Source organism: Fusarium fujikuroi, chromosome FFUJ_chr05 (genome assembly GCF_900079805.1).
Source record: "Fusarium fujikuroi IMI 58289 draft genome, chromosome FFUJ_chr05".
NCBI lineage: Eukaryota > Fungi > Ascomycota > Sordariomycetes > Hypocreales > Nectriaceae > Fusarium > Fusarium fujikuroi.
In genome coordinates, this window is record NC_036626.1 from 2,902,096 (window position 1) to 2,921,086 (window position 18,991).

The following is an 18,991-nucleotide window of genomic DNA, read 5'->3' on the forward strand; positions in this document are numbered from 1 at the left end:
GAATTCAGATCAAGGTATCAAACCCCACAAAAACGCTGTATTACACTAGTCCCTCTATTTTGTCTTGCGCCTCGCCTTGAATGTCTTGAGCGGATCTCGCTTTCTTGAGCCAACCTTAAATCCGCGACCCTTCTTGCCCTTATGACCCTTGCGATCTTTCCTGAGTCCCACAAAGCCAATGTCGTTTGTCAAAGCTTGTTTGCCATCTTTGGGTAGGAGATACTCTGGGATATGCTTCAGGTGGGCTTGTTGTCTAGCAGTTCGAAGTTCACCGTCGTGGCGAAGATGGGCGAGTTCCGTAGGGTTCTCCTCGAAATATCTGAACGATTGTTAGTACAGTTTGAATAGATGCATTATTTTGCATGTGCTTACCTCTTCAGCTTCTCACTCTTCAACAGCTCCTGTCGCAATTCTCTTGTTCGGGCCTCTCGGATGGAAACCTTGGTAACCGCACGTAGAGCATCGTTCATTCGGTACCGGAAAGGGTCCACTTGCTTCATGTTGAAGTTGTAAGGCTTCACCTCTTTTCCTCGCTTGGCTTGCTGCCTGATGATCTTGGCCATAACCTTCTCGTCATTCTCTGAAGTTGGTGTGGACGTAGGCATGTGCTTTCGGTATAGATCCTTGGGGACGACGAATGACAGAGCCATGCCAGTCTGTCCAGCTCGCGCTGTACGCCCTATTCTATGTGTGTAGGCTGATGCTGTTGTGGGGAGATCGAAGTTGATGACTGCGGAAACCTTCTTGAAATCGACACCTATAAGTGTTGTTAGTGCAAGTCCTTTGCTTGGGTAACTCTCTACCATATAAATGATAGTTCTGGGCAAGCATACCTCTTGATACACCGTACTCTTTATCAGCGCCCTTGGACTTCTTGGCCTTCTTCTTTGGTCGCTTTGCTTCCGTTTCCGCATCATCTCCGTCACCCTGCTTCTCGGCATCCTCAGTCTCGCCTCCAACAGGTTCCTCATCATCTCCCATCATCTCATTCTTCTCATCGGCAGCAATGATGATATCGTAAACGTGTTTGTTGAACTCCTCAACGACATGAACTCGTGAGTTCAGGGGAAGTTCAGAGTTCAAGATACAACTTCGAATGCCGAACTGCTCAAAAAAGAGCTTCAAACGGTAGCATCGGTCAATGTCGCTCACAAAGATAATACACTTGCCCTTAATCAACTTAAGCTTAAAGATTACATAGGCGAGAAGGAACTTTTCATCTTCACCACACCTACGAATATGTTAGCAACTGGCCCATTGTATCTGAATATCAGTAGAACGTACTTGGCCACAAATTGGGTGATACCCTCGCCTTCAGCCTCCTTCTCCTTGAGATCCAACAATGTCGGGTCACGTCGGAAGATCCCCTTGAGTGTGTCGACCTCATCTGTAAGAGTGGCGCTCATCATCATGACCTGAACACCCTTGGGGACTGATCGTGACAGGTTCTCCAGGTCCTCACTGTAACCGTAGGAAAGAACAAGATCGGCTTCGTCCAGGATAAGATGTGTGAGTTTGTCGATTGAGAGTGCTGAAGAGTTGACATTGTGCCAGGCAGTCGCGGGGGTTGAGATAACGATGTCGGGCGAGTTTGAAAGAAGGGCGCGCTGCACAGCATTGGAAACCTTGTCAGTCAGCTTGACTGTGCTGATATCCTTTGCGCAGAAGGAAGCAAATTGCTCGATGGCCTTGAAGACCTGGTCGGCAAGCTCGCGGGTGGGGACGAGGATGAGGGCAGTTGTGAAAGCAGTAGAGTCGGTCTAAGCCCATGGCTATTAGCAAAGTCTTCAAGAATAGGATATCTCGAGAATCGGGGTGGCATACAGCTTTGCGCTTCAGAATGCTAGATAGCAAAGGCAGAACATAAGCTGCCGTCTTTCCAGAGCCACAGTCGGCCTTGGCCAAAACATCTTGTCCATTGAGAGCCAAAGGAATCGCCTTCCTCTGCACTAGTGTCGGCTTTGCAAACTTCTGCTGAGCGATAGCTTGTAGCAGTCTAGGATCGAGACCGAGATCGACGAAGGAAGTCTCATCCTCTTGTTTTTGCGAAAGCTTCGTAGGTTTTTCAACTTCGGTAGCAGCAGGCTTGTCGTCAGTAACTACCTCTTCTGTTTGATCGCGCTTTCGTTTCGATAAGTACCCCATTGTGTAAGTTGGGTGTTTTGTGGTGTTGATGCTGGTGTTGGTGAATGTCTATGAAAGATGGCGATTTCTCAACTTCCCAAAGATAATCTTTCGCTGCTGGGTAACTTTTCCTCCAAATTTCCAGCGGGCTGAGGGGCAGCTACCCGGCGGACGGCTACTTGATTGGCTGATTGACCTTTGAGCTAGCGGTTTTGGGCCTAGCTCGAGAACTTGAAGAAAATCGTTTAGAGTTCGAACTTTTATTCTTCTTATCGTGCTTATCAATACATGCACCTCGAAACTTGGTCTAACCTTGTTTGGCTGGGAATAGCTTCGCGCTGCTGTTTTATTCATGCCCTTTTAAATCTTGCGAAATCCCACAACAACCTGGAGGCACATAACTACAAAGCTCTAACAACAGGTGCTATGGTTTCTCCTAGTTTTCTATCACAAGCACTTGCATAGGTACCAGTGCCTCAGGCAGAGACAATTGACAACCTCAGCCAACATCATTACATGTGCAAGTCAACTTCGCTACGATCACATAACAGAGAAAGACAAGAGTCAGGCTTGATCATCAATAACAAGTATACTCATAATTCGCTCAGTTCATTATATCCCATGTCCCAAAATTCCAGGCTAACATATTCCCAAAGAAAACATCATCTACATCCCAATTCTATCGGTTCTTTTTTTTGCTTTTGCTTTCATTCCCTCTTTACCACTTGATGACAGGGTTGGGGAAGTACTCGTTGATGAGCTCCATGTAGTAAGGCTTGAGCTTCTCAGCGTCGGGCACGCCGTCACTCTTGGAGTACAAGTCATAGGGGTTGAAGGCGTTGACAGCCTTGAGCATCTCATGATCCTTGTCGCACATGAGGTGGCGGTAAGCTCCCTCACGGTGCCAGGGGTAGAAGGAGTGGTAGCGGATCATGGCGAGAGCCTCGTCAGGGAGAGTGGACTGGTCCTTGACGACGTGGTAGAGGTACTCGTCGTGACCCCATGAGAGCATGACGTTGTCGAGGCCACAGTTGGGAGAGTAGATACCGTACTTGGTGTTGAAGTCGGGGTTGGTAGCATCAGGGTTGCCCTCAACAAAGGTCTCGGGGTAGATGATCTTGTCGGAGAAAGCACAGCCAACGGGGAATGTGTCACCAACAACGTCCCACTGACCCTGGGTCTCGAGCTCGGGAAAGAAGAGCATAAGCTTGCCAAGGTCGTGGATGAGACCAGTCAACTGCATCCATCGAGGCTTGCCATCGCGGCGAATATCTTCGGCAGACTGAAGAAGATGCTGGATCTGAGAGAGGGAAGTATCAGGGTCAGACTCATCAACAAGGGTGTTGAGCTTCTCCATGGCCTCCCAAATGGTCATCTCGGCACGAGGACGAGAGGCGTTGTAGAAGCGGTTGCGGGCAGCGAGGTTGTAGGCGACGGTCTGCTTGTGGTGCTGCTCGCGGTAGAAGTTCTTGACGCGGTCGGTGGCATCGGCGTATTGGCGGAAGGTGTTCTTGTCCTTCTCCTTGTCGAACTTGGATGTCTCGTCGTACTTGATCACGTTGACATCGTCGATCTTGTCAGAGAGGAGCTCGAGGGCTTGCCCATCATGGCTAGAGAAATCCTCAACGACCGCGCCGGGGGCCATTGTGAGTGATGTGATGCGTATAAGTGAAGCGATGGGAGGTAGTATGAGGTAAGTTAGAGAGAAGAGTCTTGTGTTGCTCTCGAAGATTCAGTTGTAGTTGAGAGTGTGAGGATGATGATGAGGTTGGAGATTTGAATCTTAAAAGAGGTGAGAAGGATGGTCTTATGTAGTAGTTGATGTCAAAACTATCCTTCCTTACAAGTCAACCTCATATCGAGAAGTTTTCGCTTTGCCCGCCTACGCACACCATCGATGGATCCTTTCCCCTTCTTTTTCCCCGCATAATCAAACTTGAAGTCGGGTACATGACCAATCTGCGTCATGTGAGTGGGTGTTTTTGCTCTACAATTCTCGTCAAGTTTTCGAGACTTGGTCGAGATCTGGAGAATGGTGAAACTCTGCGGGCAGAGTTTCTAAGTCGAGAAAGACATATTGGGTTAGATCCGCCGGACCGACGCCACAGAGAACCCTGGCTTCTCAGATTCTCTGACAGTCATGGTTAGATCCGCCGGCTATAACTGTTCTCGGCCGTCAAAGAGACACCAAGGATAGCATCACGGCGGAGGCAGTGGAGATGTTGTCGACTTTTACCTCAAAATGCCACGTTAATTCATCTTGCTAATTTCTTTCTACGTCACGCGGGGGATTGACCGGGAAGATTGCCGGATCTCAAGACCCTTCGCAAACTCGGAGATTCTTGTTCAAAAATGTTCTAGACGCAGCCATCGCTCAGATCTCTGGGGCATCATCTTGCGTGGTAATATGGGGATTATTGCTGAGCCCTGAATTAGACAAATACGGCAAGACAGCCTCATGTGATCAATATCAACATATCCAATCGTCGAGGTAGAACAAGACAGGGCCACAATCTAGAAGTTTGTCTCTGACAATAGAGGCGAAGGCTGCTTCAATATTAACTGTCAACATGTGGAATACATTCGCCATCCAACACCTATCAGCATTAGAGGATTACAGCTTATGGTATTTCCTCCCACAAACTTCCCCATACGTGCGTCTTGATCCAGATTCATCTTCAAGAGAGGGCAAGCTGAGCCGGTCCGGGGTTGAGGTTGACGAGTTGTTTCCAATATGGTCCATTTTTAGATGTTCCCAAAATGGCTAAATTTCCCCGCGGCTTAACTCATGTTGTTCTAAGGTAGGCAATGGAATGGAAGTCTTTGTCGTGGGAGATCAACTCGAAATCGGAGTCTGGCTACTGGTTCCTCGTCCTCGTGGTAATTTTGTCCGAGTGGGCTAAGAATTTAAGCGTCATACAGCGCATGACAGATCTTGGATTCGGCGCTAAAAATTACTGGTCCCTGAGTCTATTTGGTTAGTTCCGGAGAGCTCGATTTCGAGGGATTGCCTTTTCAAGTAAGACTCTCCGATCATTGGGTCATTGTGCAGCCGCGACGAAGTTGGTTATCAGCCTTATTCTTCTCTCTTGTCACCTGATCTAAACATTGTACGTCGGGCTGCTTGACGAAATTCTGACTTATATCAGAGCATTCCGCAGAAATAATCCGAATAATTTATCCTGTTATTCATATGCTCCGAGACCCTCACGTGGGTGAAATAGTTGATTGTCGGTTTTGTGTTAGAGCAAGAGAAGTATCTTAAACACAATTGCACCTCTTTAGTCACCCAACCAGTCACTTATATCATGTGCAACTCACGCTTTCACTGTCAATCTTTGATGGACAGCCCTCTCTCTTTCGACGTTGACCTCTAATTGTCTATTGTGTCGTTCCAGCGAATGCTCGGGCTGTCTGGCATCTGCAGTGGCTTAACCTACACCATTCTCTCTGAGTCCCAATATTGTGTTGCCAGCAATGCCTACTGTATTTTCTACTGGCTCACCATAAGGACCCTACTTTGCATTGAATTGAGGAATAATATGTATTTTTTGTGATATGCCGTGTATATCATAGATATACAGGGAAACATGGTATGTCCAAATGGATGTATTTTGGCTCAATTTAGCTGTAAGCGTCAAAACCGCAATGGTTCCTCGACATACATGGGGAATCTATTGGGTATGTGAAGCAACATGCTCGTTATGTATTCCTACCAAAACAAGAATTAATATTATTGACATCGCGATTCCCTTAACGACATCTCATGACCTATATTCACAGGACGCGCAGCAACTCTAAGCTGGCCGTGGAGAATGGCATTGGAAGGCCTGCTCAAGATCCATAGGAATAACGCTCACACATGCCATTGCTTGACATAGGGGCCAGAGTTTACGAGATGTACCTGAGTCATGTCTGGGTTCGTATATGGACAAGGCTAATGAATTAGTAGTGTTTCCATGTATATCGTGAGGGAATACGTAGTCTATCCACAATGCTTGAACATACACGTCCTTGTGCCCTGCGACTACCAGATACAACTACGGATAACAAGACTATTGGGGTTACCCTGTAGATATACTTGGTACAACGGGTGCATCGCCATCACGCGATACTAAACTCGAATCTCAACTTCTGCAATTTAAATTTCCGTTGAGGTCGAGACTTTCAACAAAGTCTGTAGTCTTTGCAGGAAGAAAGAATAAAGGAAACTCGAGATAAAGTCAAAATGCAGATTGAGCAGGCTGTTGGAGATCGTGCTGTACGCGTATAAAAGCAAGGGCTTGAGAATGAAGCTGAGGAGACTCTACATGGGTTGAAAAAGAAACAACACCCAGCAAATATTTGAAGAACACTATATATATGGCAAAAGTTCAAATAAGAAATAGAAAAGCATGAGTAGAAGTGTCAGACATCAAGCCCATTCGAGTAATTAGTGAATGGCCTTGTAGGTTGAGGCGCCTGCTCATTCCGACCTTGCCAGTTCATCATGTCCTCAGACAAAGTCAAAGCCCAGTAAGATCCAGGGTATTTGGAATTAGTCGCAGGAAAAAGATCACAGGAAAGCTGTGACCTTGTCTTCATCCCCCAAAATTGGTCTGATAACTAGATAATATCAATGAGTGACTGGAGTGAATGCCGAGAGCTTCAACTTTTAAGAATGTGGGCATGCCTCGACTCCCTAATCTTTCAAGGAGAACTTCTGAGCCCTCAGTACCCGAAAGAGAATTAAAACGGGGGTTTAAAACTGCCTGATACGCTCCTCGGCATCTTTCCACGTCTTGTCCCTTGCAAGAAACCACAGGCGTTGGTGCTGCCCATCACGTCCTCCTGCATATGACTCAGAAACGGACTCGACTCGAGCCAGTCATGCAAGAAACGATCAAGATGTTTGATGTGCAGGATGGATTAAGTTTATCACCATTGTAGGCCATGTCTTCCAACGGGGAAGCAAGATGATGGCCACAGATATCCTTGTCTTCAACATAAGCGTCGTTGGCAGCATGTCAAAGCGGAACGTAACCCACAACGCATGAAACATGGCTGTCTTCACCAAACTCTCGCTTTGATGCAAGACCCCGAAGTCGGCTATCGTCAACCGAGCTCGACAGGCCGGGATCCCGGCCGAAATCTCGAGTCGCCTCAGACATCGGGGACGTCCGGGCCTCGGAAGCCACGATATCCACGATATCCACCGCGGCAGTTGTGACTACAAGTCAAACTCTCAAGGTGACATTCAAGGCTCTTCATATTCCGTGCGCTGATTTCCCGTGAAACTTTGATCGTCGTTAGAGTCGCAAGCAAGGGCTCGATCGATCGATGAAACTTCGGATGTTCAAGGAATCAACTGCAAGTTGCGAGTCAAGGGAGGGGATTCGTTTGACGAGATAGTGTCATCTCAGATCGATTTGAGCCAAAGCAACTAATGCATGTTTCTAGGTGATAAGTTTGATACCGGGGGTTTTCAGAGGTCCAACCGCCAAACACCAACTCTAAAATACCTTGAATCCCTACCAAGATATAGACATCCCTGCAACAGGCATTGCTTCTCCGGCAGTACAGACACAAAGACACGAGAAATTAACAAAATCTAAGGCTCGAGAATAAGGCTGCACTTGAAACAGCAAGAAGTGTCCAAGCGTAAGGACCGGCCGTTTCGTGCCCAATGCTGTTTTGTACCTGAAAATAGCAATAGAAACAGTAGTAAAAGACCGGTTGGAGGCCCATGATCCTGGTTGCTGATCGTCGTAAGTGGAATTCTACGGATATGGTTGGTTCAGTCTCGGAAACTCGGATAGCGTTCCATACCCTGTCAATGGCAGCAGCGGCATTGCCATTTAGTGATTACTACAGAGTTCATGGTAGCAGGCAAGCATCTGTGCATGTAGACCATGAAGGTTAAGCTTCTTGTCGGGATCCTTGAGCCTCTGAATAAGAGCCCGAGAGTATGTATGTATGTATGCATGTACCCCTGACTTCCTTGATAACTGAGTCTCAACCGGGTACTGCGCCCGTCGAGGTTATGATTCGTCGGTCCGGGATAAATCATACTGGTGGAACACAGCTGTGATCATCAAGGCGTCTTGTTCCGAATGTCTTGATACTATGATCAGGAGATGGGGCCTCTCCTCTCCCAACAGGTCCTGAAATCCACTCGGTTGCTGAGCGACAATGGTCACTGGACGGTCTGGTTTATCTTTTTTTGAATATTTGCATATTCAGCCGTGGATCCGATATGTCACCCTGTCTGATGCGTTGCAGTTGCACCAACCAGAGACTTGACTGGTGACACAAGCCGCGGCAACTCACTGAGGCTAGATTCAAGGAAGCCTGGCTTGGTGACCAAGATATAACTCATCGCGAAGAACTCCCTTTTCCATAAAACTGGTGTGGAGAGGACTTTGCGCTTTGACAATCGAGGCCCACCTGCTGCTATGTTGTCGAGTTATATCCGTGTTTGTTTCACCCATGAGATGGGAATAAGCTGTTCTTTAGCGTAACTGCCGAGTAAAACGGCCGTTACTAAATGTGAAAGTCAGGCCATATGCTGTACCCTGACTGCTTGGATCGTGGATGCACTCAAGCGCTTAGACGTTATCCAAATAAACGCCTCAAGGAAAACTAGCATCCGACGAAACCCTGAGTGCCTGACCTGGTCTGGGTCATCTGCTATCAAGGGCATTAATCTTGATGCCGCCTGGCCACTTTTGGCTTGGCCATCTTCACTAATCGGACTATCTGTAAATGGCTCAGATCTGGATCTCACCAGTTTAGTGGTTGGACTCTTCAAATTGCCTAACACAGACAGATCTGCTAAGGAGATCGTGAACAAAAATAACCGCTAGAATGAGTGTGATTGACAGTGACATTTGCTATGAATGGCGAGATACCAGCCAACATGCTCGACTTTGCAAGAGCTGTCTAGCAACCGGGAAAAAATGGTTCTTAGTGTGTGATTGCTTCAGGAAGACACTTTCGATACGTATGTAGCAATCTGCTGCGACTAAGAATCACATGCGCAAGTCGCAGCCACTTGCTATCGAACCTCTGTGATCAAGAGTCTTTGGGGTGGATTTCACGTAACGGTTTGTTGACAAGAGCTAGCCGGGTAGCCAGATCAGTAGGTTTAACCAACTTTGGAGGGGAATCGTTGTTGCGATGCTGGAGTACTTTTGGCTAGAGTCAGAGCATCCCACTTTGCAAGCAACTTCCCTGCAAAACTGCCTTGGAATATCCATATTCGTAAAGGGTCGACGAGGATACTGCTTTCTTTATCCATTAGCATGCATGCGTAATATTGCCCGAGGATGGCTGAGCCCGTACCCAAAACAGCGGCCAGGCCAAGAAGATGGTTGGTGATCAGATCAAGCCTCTCATCGGCCTGTGGCACGAGCTGCATGTGCATCTAACAGTGCAGCCCCTAGCCTCTTGTTAATAATCGATTTTCTGAGGGTGTGATGTCAAAGGCATCGAGTCCAGGCAAGAGATGACAGGTGCTATTTTACTACCAGGGCACAGTGGTTAGCACAACACTCACTAGTCCATCAAAACCTTGTCGAGGAGGGGTTATCGTTGCGCCAATCCCCTGCCCGTAGAGACAGCCAGGAACCACCCTCTTCAGGAACGTCTTGAACTGTGGGTAGCACAATGGGAGGGAATTTCAAGGTCCACGCCCTGTCTGCCTCGAGCACGAGATCCGTGCGCACATCCAGAAGTGTACATAAGTCTTGTTGTCTCTCTCCGCACTCTCGGGAATATCACTCTGAGATAGCTCAACGCTCCTTAATAAACTAGGGTCTTGATGAATCCACAAAGCCTAGCTTGAAATCCGTGGAAAGAGAGGACACGTTTTCTCTAGCAGATGCAAGCTGACTGGACACAACTGCGGAGATGCAATGGTCGGAGTTCTTGGGATGGCAGCATGGTAAGAAACCGCCCATATCTGCAGAAGAGGCTACAAGAAAAGCCCCCCTCACCTGAAGAATTAGTCACAATATTGTCCTTATGATGAACGGTTTACGGGCTCCCTACCTGGAGGAGTTCTCCCGGCCGGGAAACTCGGACCCGTCAGGTAATCCATCCGAGCCTTACTGAGAATAACCATACAATGGGATGTTGTAATAATGATAGGAATGATCTTGGTTTTGAACCACTTCCAGTCCGGTCCCCTGGAACTGTTCCTAGGTGCAATCCAGGGTCGGTTTCATGTCCAGAACAGCCACATAGCGTGGATGCCACGGGTGTTGTTGTGCACAGGCGATGGGCTTGTGAACTTTGTCTTATCCAAGAGTTGCAGACTACTGTAGGTCGAAACTAAGCCGTTGTCGATTGCCTCTCCGATGCATTGCGGATCATTTCCCCGCCAACTCAGCCTGGCTTGACGTTGCATCCTGGAGCGGGGTTGGGGAGCAGGAGCTTAGGCCCTGATCCAATCGATACGAACGGGCACCTTCGATACGGTCCGTAAAATCTGAACAGTAGGCTATTCCCAAATTGGCCGGTTTTGGTGATGAATTGTATGGATGAGGGATTTTCGATCCGGTCAGCATTTATGCAATGTACCTGTTTTGCCGTAAACCTGATAGGGAAAGGTCAGCAACAAATGGAACCGAAATGGTGACTTTTTGGCTGCTTTTCTGCCGTCCGCTTGTTTTGCCGTTTGTTGAAAACAAGCGTACAGTTTCGTTCGATCCGTACGAGGCTGCGAGGCTGACCCCCGGCTGTGACGATCTCCAAATGCCTGATAACGCCCCCAACCGCGGCGATGATGATGATGCTGTTAGCTCGGATGACGGATACAGTGAGGAAGAAGACCTACTTATCATAGGGCTAGCTGTAAAGACCCTTGAATCGCAAGGGAACAAAAAAAGGCTGCATTTCCCTACTGTTTTTGATCGCCGAGAGATCGTCAACCCCGGCGGGTCGGCTGCAGCAGAGGAATTCGGTCAGAAGCTGCTGACGGGCCACGAGAGGAGATTTGTGGAGGAGCTTCGGGTCACGAAGGTCCAATTCTATCAATTAGCTGACTGGATCAGTGTAAACACAAGCATGAAGGGATCTAGCCGGCAAAGCTTACATCTGAAGCTGATGATCTTCCTGTATGTCATCGGTCAGGGCTGCACGCAGCGGGCGGCGGCACATCACTTCGGCGTCTCTCAAAGCTCTGTATCTCGGATAATGGCGACAGGTCTCGAAGCGTTTGCCGACATCCACAGGACATTTGTTGTCCAACCGGAGCCAACAGAGGTGTGCCACGAGCCTATAACCAAGCCCAAATGTCAGTATTTCTTCGGTTGTATCGGTGCTGTAGATGGTACTCACATAGCGGCTTGGGTCCCTGAAGAAGGTCAAAGGAAGTGGTACAACAGAAAGTCCCTGATAACTCAGAATGTCCTCTGTGCCGTCCGCCTTGACGGGACTTTCTCGTACGTCCTTGCCGGCTGCGAGGGATCAGTCAACGACGCCTCCCTGTTGCGGCATGCTCGGTCGAAGAGCCTGAAATTGTATGCCGATAGATTCTATGTTGGGGATGCCGGCTTCGGTGCCTGTACAGGACTTCTAGTCCCCTATATTGGCATCAGATATCATCTTAACGACTGGAAGGTGTCGCTGGAAGGACCTCAAAATAAGGAAGAACTGTACAACCTGCGCCACTCACGACTGCGAATCATCGTCGAGCTGACCTTCGGTCGGGTCAAGAGGAAATTTCGAATAATGCGTTCTTCGCCGCCTGAATATGATATATATAAACAGATCCTGATTGTATATGCCTGTACAGGCCTGTGGAATTTCCTGAAGTCGTTAGAAGAAAAGCCGGCGTTGAATAAGGCACAAGAGGAATACCTACAGTCGATGACTGCTTGGGCACGAGATAATCTCCCCAGCGACCCTGAGGTTTTGAGAGATGAGATCGCGATAGATCAGTGGGAAGAGCATTTGGCGTATATTGAAGAAATGAGGCAATATAATAATGCTATTCTCCAAAGGAAGCACGAGAAGCATCTTGGTGATGAGGAATGGAAGGCAGCGAGGCATTTCCGGCTCGAAAGGTGATGTTGAGGGAGGTTAGTGGGTGAAAAATGAAGCTGCTAGGAAGAAGCTGTGATAATCATGAAAAACCCCGCCTTTTGACCCCCAAATCACGTTTTTCCTAGCCTGCACAACAGGTCGGTTGAGGTTGAACCTCTCAAAATGAGCCCCTTTGGGGAGGGATTTTATCACCATGGTGTTGAGTCTCCAATTGACTTCAGTTTTACTTCAAATTTCTGGAGCGTTATCTCCAGCTTCAGGGCTATCCAAAAATATATAAATCGTCAGAAGCGCCTGATAATTGACTAATCCCCCGGCTTAATTCCTAATAGACCTCTTTTTGGTCAATATCCGGTCAGTTTGATGATAACCTCAATTCAGAGGCACGGCTGTGGAGGGGTAGCCACGCTAGCAGGCGGCCGCTAAAGTAGTCACATTAGTGGAGGAATTAGCTAAATTGGGGATTTACTTCTAAATTAAATTGAATTATCTACAGAAGTCAGAAAAATTCCAAATTTTTTACATATCTCAATTTAGGTATAATTGACTTATTTTCAAAATTTCAAAAAAATTGAAGCTATTTACACATTTTTGTGGCATATGATGAAAAAATGCAGCTTTTGACTAGTCTTACGGGTCAGTGGGTCAGTCACTCAAAGCTGCATAACCCGGCCGCAGGGGATTTCTAACCCCTCCACCAATTTCATCAGCTACACCAAAAGCTTCACATCTTCAACCTCACAACAGGATCAAGATACTGCATTTCCAACAGAACAAAAGCCCTCATGGGAAAACAAACTCGCGCATCTTATTCTACGAGTCAAACTCACTATCCTGTGTCATTTCCAGATCAATCTGCGGACTCCTAAGCACTATACATCCAGACTTCGAACAAAAAAGTCTCTCCTTCATCCTCTCGTTCAGACTATTATAAAAGACTGCACGCATGCTGTCCCCAAGCAGCCAGTCAAAGAAGGTCTCTATTTCTCCCTCATCTGCTCTCTCCAGAAACCTCTGCTGTACATCCTGCACTGCTGATTGTGTGTCATCTGCACCGATAGGTCTCCGACTTTTCTCCCGACTTGTCACCAGCTTGGAGACTGCCTTCTCGATCGACCCTGCCTGTGGATCTACATGCCGGTGAGGTCTTCGTACACGCTGCGGCGACTGAGAGTCTCCAGAGCTGCTAGTTGTCGGGTGCGAGGGACGACCTGACGGTGAGGAAGTCAACTGAGAAGTCTGAGATGACGACGGAGCAGGAGTTGCTGTGACTTCACGGAAGGGCGAAGGCGACGGCCGACTGGGTAAGTGCCGCTGTGCAGCTTCGTGAGCAGATGGCTGACTGTGGAACACTAGGTCTTCGTCTATTTGAGAGTCTATTTGAGACTCTTCCATGTCGTTACGGAGGGATAACAAGCCTGAAGTGTCAGTGACCTCGAGAGCCGTAAGTCCGACTTCCTGTACGCCATCGAACGCCCGCTGATACAGATCCATCTTCTGGAGCCCGTTCCGCTTGATAGCGGCAGCCCCGATTCCATGCTTCTTCACCCACCGATCCCAGTTATCGTCGGTTGTGGTGACGATGCCCAGCTCGTGGTCGTAGCCTGCACCGCTCGTCTCCCTCATTATCGCAAGGAATGCCTTCCAATTTCTCAGCAGTTCACCGAGCTTACGACCGACCTTCGTCTGGTCAAAAACGTTCGGGGGATATCGCTCAGCAAGCTCACAGCCAATCTTGGCGTGGATAGTCTTCAGCAGCTGGGTCTTCTCGTTCTCTAGCTCCCCAGCTACCCTCTTCGCGCCGTAGCTCTCGAGGAGATACTCCATCTGGTCCCTGGTCCACCGTGCCTTCGAGCCGGGATTCTGTATGTCACTCCGAGGAGCTCTTCGCGTCGCTCTCTTGGACGCATTCTGTCGTGCTGTTGGACGTCGAGCGGGAAGAGACTGACTTGGTGCAGGCTGACTTGACGGCACCTCGATCTCTTCTTCGGCCTCACTTTCGCTTGCGGTTGAGATCTCTTCTTCGGACCGGGCCGGCGGGGCCATAGGTTGCTGTGACGAGGCAGGCATCTTCGTAAGTTCTTGATTGTATGAGACTACAACGGTATTGCTAACTTCAAACGATTCCTGACAGTCACACCGCCTAGCCCCTCCCCTGTTGACCGCCTTCCTCATCGATCAAGCCCCCAAGACCGACTAGGGCTAGTACAGCGGGTCACGCATAACCCGGTACAACAGCTCTTTTGTGCAAGTGGCGAAGTCACCCGGACCGTATCGAAGGTGCCCGTTCGTATCGATTGGATCAGGGCCTTATGCCCGACAGTGGCAGTATTCGTAGCTGATGGAGCGGATCGCTGAAGCGGCGTCACATAGCCGTATTCTCTCTCCAGCGTAAAGTTGGCTCGATGGTGGTTGCTGGCGAAGAGAAGGAAATTGATGCTCTTGGCTTAGTTTCCTATCATTAGCTGAGACTAAAGTGTAATTAGCGGCTCTTCAACACTCTCTTCGTCGGCGCCCTCCGATCCCAGTTGGTGATGTTCCGAAGAAAGACTTCTCTCCACTCGCGGAGCAGAACGACATCCATCCTAGGAGCGGCAAGGAAACTTAGGACTCCTATCCTAGATGACGAAAATTCTCAGGTAACTCTAGCCTCAGATTAGAGGGCTCTTACTGATTTCATATTAGAATCTTCTCATAAAGTCTCGAGTTTTCTTGCTCCCTGAGGGCAATGCCCCGTAATATCTGTCTATTCCCGAAAGAGGATAGAAATCTTTGCGGGCGCCTGTCGATCCGGGAACACGAAGTGGGCTTTGAGCCAGGAGCCCGGTTAGCCTATTATGAATGCTTCATCTCAGTGGAAAGTACTTACCGACAAGGTCTGGCATTGCATGTACAGTATAGAACAGTAAGGTAGCGCAGGAAACAAAGACTACAGAGCTGTGCCTTAGCAAACCAAGGCAGAAGGAGACCATTTCGAGGAGAACTTCGTTCCTTCAATGGGGAAAGCTCGATGATGTTGCACTCGCTTACTTCGTAAAATATGGGTGTGGTCAGCCCATCTTGACTTGTGGCTACCTGAAATGCAAGAGCCACCAGGAAACGAACGAGTTGCATCTTGAGCGCATTCAATCGCTTATCCTCGAGACCTAACATCTTTGTCTGAACTGTTCCATTCCTGTATGTAAAGTTCTGCCGCCACGCATCAAGGTGCCGAGTGTCCGAGCTTCAAAGCCTCGTAAGGCGTGAAGAGAGCCATTCAACGCTCTGTCGATAAAGTGAAACGGGGATCAAGGGGCTGCAGCAGAGGTTCAACGGTTGCCCAGTTTCTGGGAACTCGGCAAACCTTGAATTCTGTGGCTCACTGAGGACGCAAGGCCTCGACTCAAAAGCGCCAAAAGCGCCACCAACGATCAACCTTGATCCTCGTTATGCATGCACCTTGCTGCTAGATGGATGGTGGCGCCAGTACCGTAGTGAACTGCCCAAGCACATTCGTGATCGATTCGGAAGTGAGCTTATCGAAAATCCAGGATCACTAGCCACCCATAAATCTGGCATCGAGGCTCCAACGCACCGAAGCAGTCAGTTATCAGGATCGACAGTACTGAGTACAGCCCTTGAAGATACGCCCAAGCAACGGCAGTTGTATCAGGGGCCAAGTTATGCTGTCGATTGGTATTCGATTGTTTATACACCCACACCTGGTGGACATTCGACCATCGTAGACTCCATCAGCTTGACGATAATCAACCCCGCAGATACTTCATCAAGTCTCACATCAATCACTTTGCGTAACTGAGCCACAGGCTTATTCTGCGCCATGCCGAACAGGTCCTAACTGACCTTGAATCTGATGCCTTAGTTCATCGCTGCCGTCGGAAAGCTTGTTGATCATCTCACCCACTGGTTCGTTACTCAGGATGAACTAAAAAGATATGTTCATATCCTGCTAGCATTGAAGTTCTTGACCAGTTTCGCTTGAGCTTAGTCCCTTGTCTAGCCCCAAAGTTCGCCCATCTCGGATGCAGGAAGACATGGGCCGGGCTTGGGGTCCATGTAGCTTGCCAAGGATCAAGCTTTCTTTCCGATGCAGTGTTGCTTTCGTTCGTGAGTCTTCGGCCGAGTTGTTGTGACCCAACATCCAGGCCGCTTGGGCTCGGCCGCTGTCGGCTTGCCATGCAATGTAACATCCTTCGACCATCGCCATGAAAGTATTGCATAAGCAGCGATCGTCTTTTAGGCCTGTTGGCGTGATTGAGTCTAGATCAATCATGCCCAGCAATTGACTTACGACGCTGGGCCGCCGCTTCTTTAAACAGAGGTTAGAACAACCCTCGGAATTCACCGTTTCCTCTCATTTTGATCAGAGCACACCAGCTTGGGAAGAGGTATTGCCACATCAAGACTTGAACCTCTGATATTTTCCCTTTCATTTTGAATTGGGTTTGCCAGGTCCAGAATATGCAGATGATGTGGCTTCTGATGGTGGCCGAAACTATTGAGACCTGGCCGAGTCTCGTCTGAAGGAAATGCTAGCATCTCTTCCAGGAGTATGGGAATTCAAACGCCACCGTGCCTGCTTCCAGGTACAACGGTTTGCACACCTCCGTGCTTAGTTCGAAGCCCATTGAATTCAGGACGAAACGAGACGGATGGCGGAGTCTTGGGCATATCACGACCTGTGTCCCCCGTTAGCCTTGAGACTTGATTGATGTGTTATTACGCGAGGGCGTCCAAGTCAATGCACATTCTGCGGACCTGTAGGAAGCTGATGCAGAACTCGGCATCACTGAGGAGACACGGACTAAGATTATCATCCGAGAGGAGTCCGGGCCAATAAGATGGAAGATATCTAAGGGCTTGAGGGGCTTGTTGCTGGCCCCGGCACGCCGCAGAAGCAGTGGCAGGCGTTGTCTAAAGCTCTCCCACTTTGATCGAAAGTCTATTTTCCCCTCACGGCCTTGCCTGGACTATGCCGCCCTCTGCTTGAGCACTAATCAGGTGTGCTGGTATAATGTGGCTGCACTGGGGTGAGAGCTGCCGTGCATATTTGATGGACCTGGTTCCCTGGAGGACTGTTGAGTACAACGTACTGTTTCGTAAGACCTAGAGTAAAGACGTTCCGATCATACTTATCATATATTGAGTGAACCCCCCGTCTTTCAGTCGTTATTCGCTTGTTCTCCTCCTCTTTGATCTCTTTATGTCAATACGGAAAACACAGTATTGTTCTCTGCCTTGCTGTATCAGCAGCTAAATCCAATTGACCAAGGGCTGACCAACCGTTCAACTTCTACTTCGACCTTTGGCGTTTCTATCTTACTTTGCCGAGCAACCCGATATAAGAATCTACTGTAATCTGTTCGACAGGACAGACTGCAAGACTCCAATGGCTGCCTTTATACACTCTTATCCTCACCACATGGAACCTCCATTTGGAAATCCCATGAACATCATGACCGCAACCCCATCACCAGGGTGTATTATGACCCCTTCTCCATATTATACTAGAACACCATCGCCCACAAGTCGAGGAACCATGGGATACCAGCCTGTCCCTGCTCAAGTTCAAGACCCCTCCTTCTTTGAAGAGGCCATAGGTAGTTCCCCTCACCCACAAGAACTGGCACTCGGCTTCATGCAAGCACCATTCCAGTATAACCCGGCATCCAATGCACCTAGTGAGCCCTTTCCTTTTTTGCCTACATTGCCAAGTAGCGAGCTCGAGCAGAGGCCTACCCGCCGGGCTCGAAACCGAAAACCGTCCCAGGTAAGCATCGTCACCCCCAAAGAAGATAGTGGCACGGGAGCTGTGCCCAGTTCTCCAAAGCAGAAGAAGCGAGGCCGCAAGCCCAAAGGAGGAGCCAAGGAGTCAGGGAAGTTTCATGAGAAGATTGAGCTTGATGACGACGACCTTCCCAAAGACCCTCGACGTCGACGTATTCTTGAACGCAACAGGATAGCCGCGACCAAGTGTCGTCTTCGGAAACGAGACGAAGCATCCGCCCTTGCTTCCCAGGAACAAGCCATGGAAGACCAGAACCGGTATCTTTCCTCATGCTTCGACTCATTGACAGCTGAGATATATCACCTGAAAACGCAACTATTGCAACACACAGACTGCAACTGTGTACTGATTCAAAAATATATCGCCAATGAAGCCAAGAAGACAGTTGATGGCCTGCTTTCTTGCTCATCAGCCTTCCAGCCCGACAATGACCCCATGACCCCATATCGTCGAGGTTCATGCAATAGCGGCACCAGCCCCACTGAATCCCTGGGTGTGCCTACTCCAGAGTTTGAAGGAGTCTCGCCAGCCTGGTCACAGCCTTTCCAAACAGGCCATGCTTCATCATCAGAGGTTGGAGAGGAACTCTTCGAGGTGCCAATGAACCCTTACCGCAAAGGGTCAATCCAGATGCAGAGTCAACCGCTCACCAGCATAGCACCACTGCATCATCCCGAATCTGAGATATATGCCGGTATGGGGCCTCCACCCCAGCATGTGGATGGTATCAGTTGGAATCCTTCGTGGGGATTTTAGTAACGAGGCTATGATCCTGTACCGCTGCCTTGGGTATTGCGATCATGTAGCTTGGTTGAGACTTTCGAAAGCGACGGAGGAAAAAGCTATTCTGTACATACGATCATGGGTGAAGGCGTTTTGGCTTGGGGGTGACATGTTGCGAGCGTTCTGCATCAAGGGAGGTTAGCCAGTATCTTTTTATATTATCCACCAATCCAGAAGTCGAGATCAACTGTTAATTTATTGAAATGCAAAGAGGGGTGAGATCCTATCAACCGAACTAGCTGGCTGTGATCTGCTCGTCGTGTTTAT

At 48.8% G+C, this 18,991-nt stretch overlaps 5 protein-coding genes; 2 read left to right on the forward strand and 3 right to left on the reverse strand.

Annotated features, from left to right (window-relative positions):
- Positions 1–54: 54 nt before the first annotated feature.
- On the reverse strand, positions 55–2,145 carry FFUJ_07649 (probable ATP dependent RNA helicase; the record flags this gene model as incomplete). XM_023577925.1 has 5 exons in its annotated part: positions 55–319; positions 373–757; positions 834–1,231; positions 1,285–1,760; positions 1,825–2,145. 5 exons carry the CDS (start codon positions 2,143–2,145, stop codon positions 55–57), a joined length of 1,845 nt encoding a protein of 614 aa, XP_023430912.1.
- A 697-nt stretch (positions 2,146–2,842) lies between these two features.
- On the reverse strand, positions 2,843–3,769 carry FFUJ_07650 (probable aldehyde reductase 6; the record flags this gene model as incomplete). The annotated part of the gene is made up of 1 exon (XM_023577926.1): positions 2,843–3,769. The coding sequence occupies one exon, from the start codon at positions 3,767–3,769 to the stop codon at positions 2,843–2,845; it is 927 nt and encodes a 308-aa protein (XP_023430913.1).
- Positions 3,770–10,860: 7,091 nt separating this feature from the next.
- Positions 10,861–12,177, forward strand: FFUJ_07651 (uncharacterized protein; the record flags this gene model as incomplete). XM_023577927.1 has 2 exons in its annotated part: positions 10,861–10,959; positions 11,029–12,177. The coding sequence occupies 2 exons, from the start codon at positions 10,861–10,863 to the stop codon at positions 12,175–12,177; spliced, it is 1,248 nt and encodes a 415-aa protein (XP_023430914.1).
- A 789-nt stretch (positions 12,178–12,966) lies between these two features.
- On the reverse strand, positions 12,967–14,223 carry FFUJ_07652 (uncharacterized protein; the record flags this gene model as incomplete). Its single annotated transcript, XM_023577929.1, has 1 exon — positions 12,967–14,223. One exon carries the CDS (start codon positions 14,221–14,223, stop codon positions 12,967–12,969), a length of 1,257 nt encoding a protein of 418 aa, XP_023431449.1.
- Positions 14,224–17,542: 3,319 nt separating this feature from the next.
- On the forward strand, positions 17,543–18,697 carry FFUJ_07653 (uncharacterized protein; the record flags this gene model as incomplete). The annotated part of the gene is made up of 1 exon (XM_023577930.1): positions 17,543–18,697. One exon carries the CDS (start codon positions 17,543–17,545, stop codon positions 18,695–18,697), a length of 1,155 nt encoding a protein of 384 aa, XP_023430915.1.
- Between the last annotated feature and the right edge of the window lie 294 nt (positions 18,698–18,991).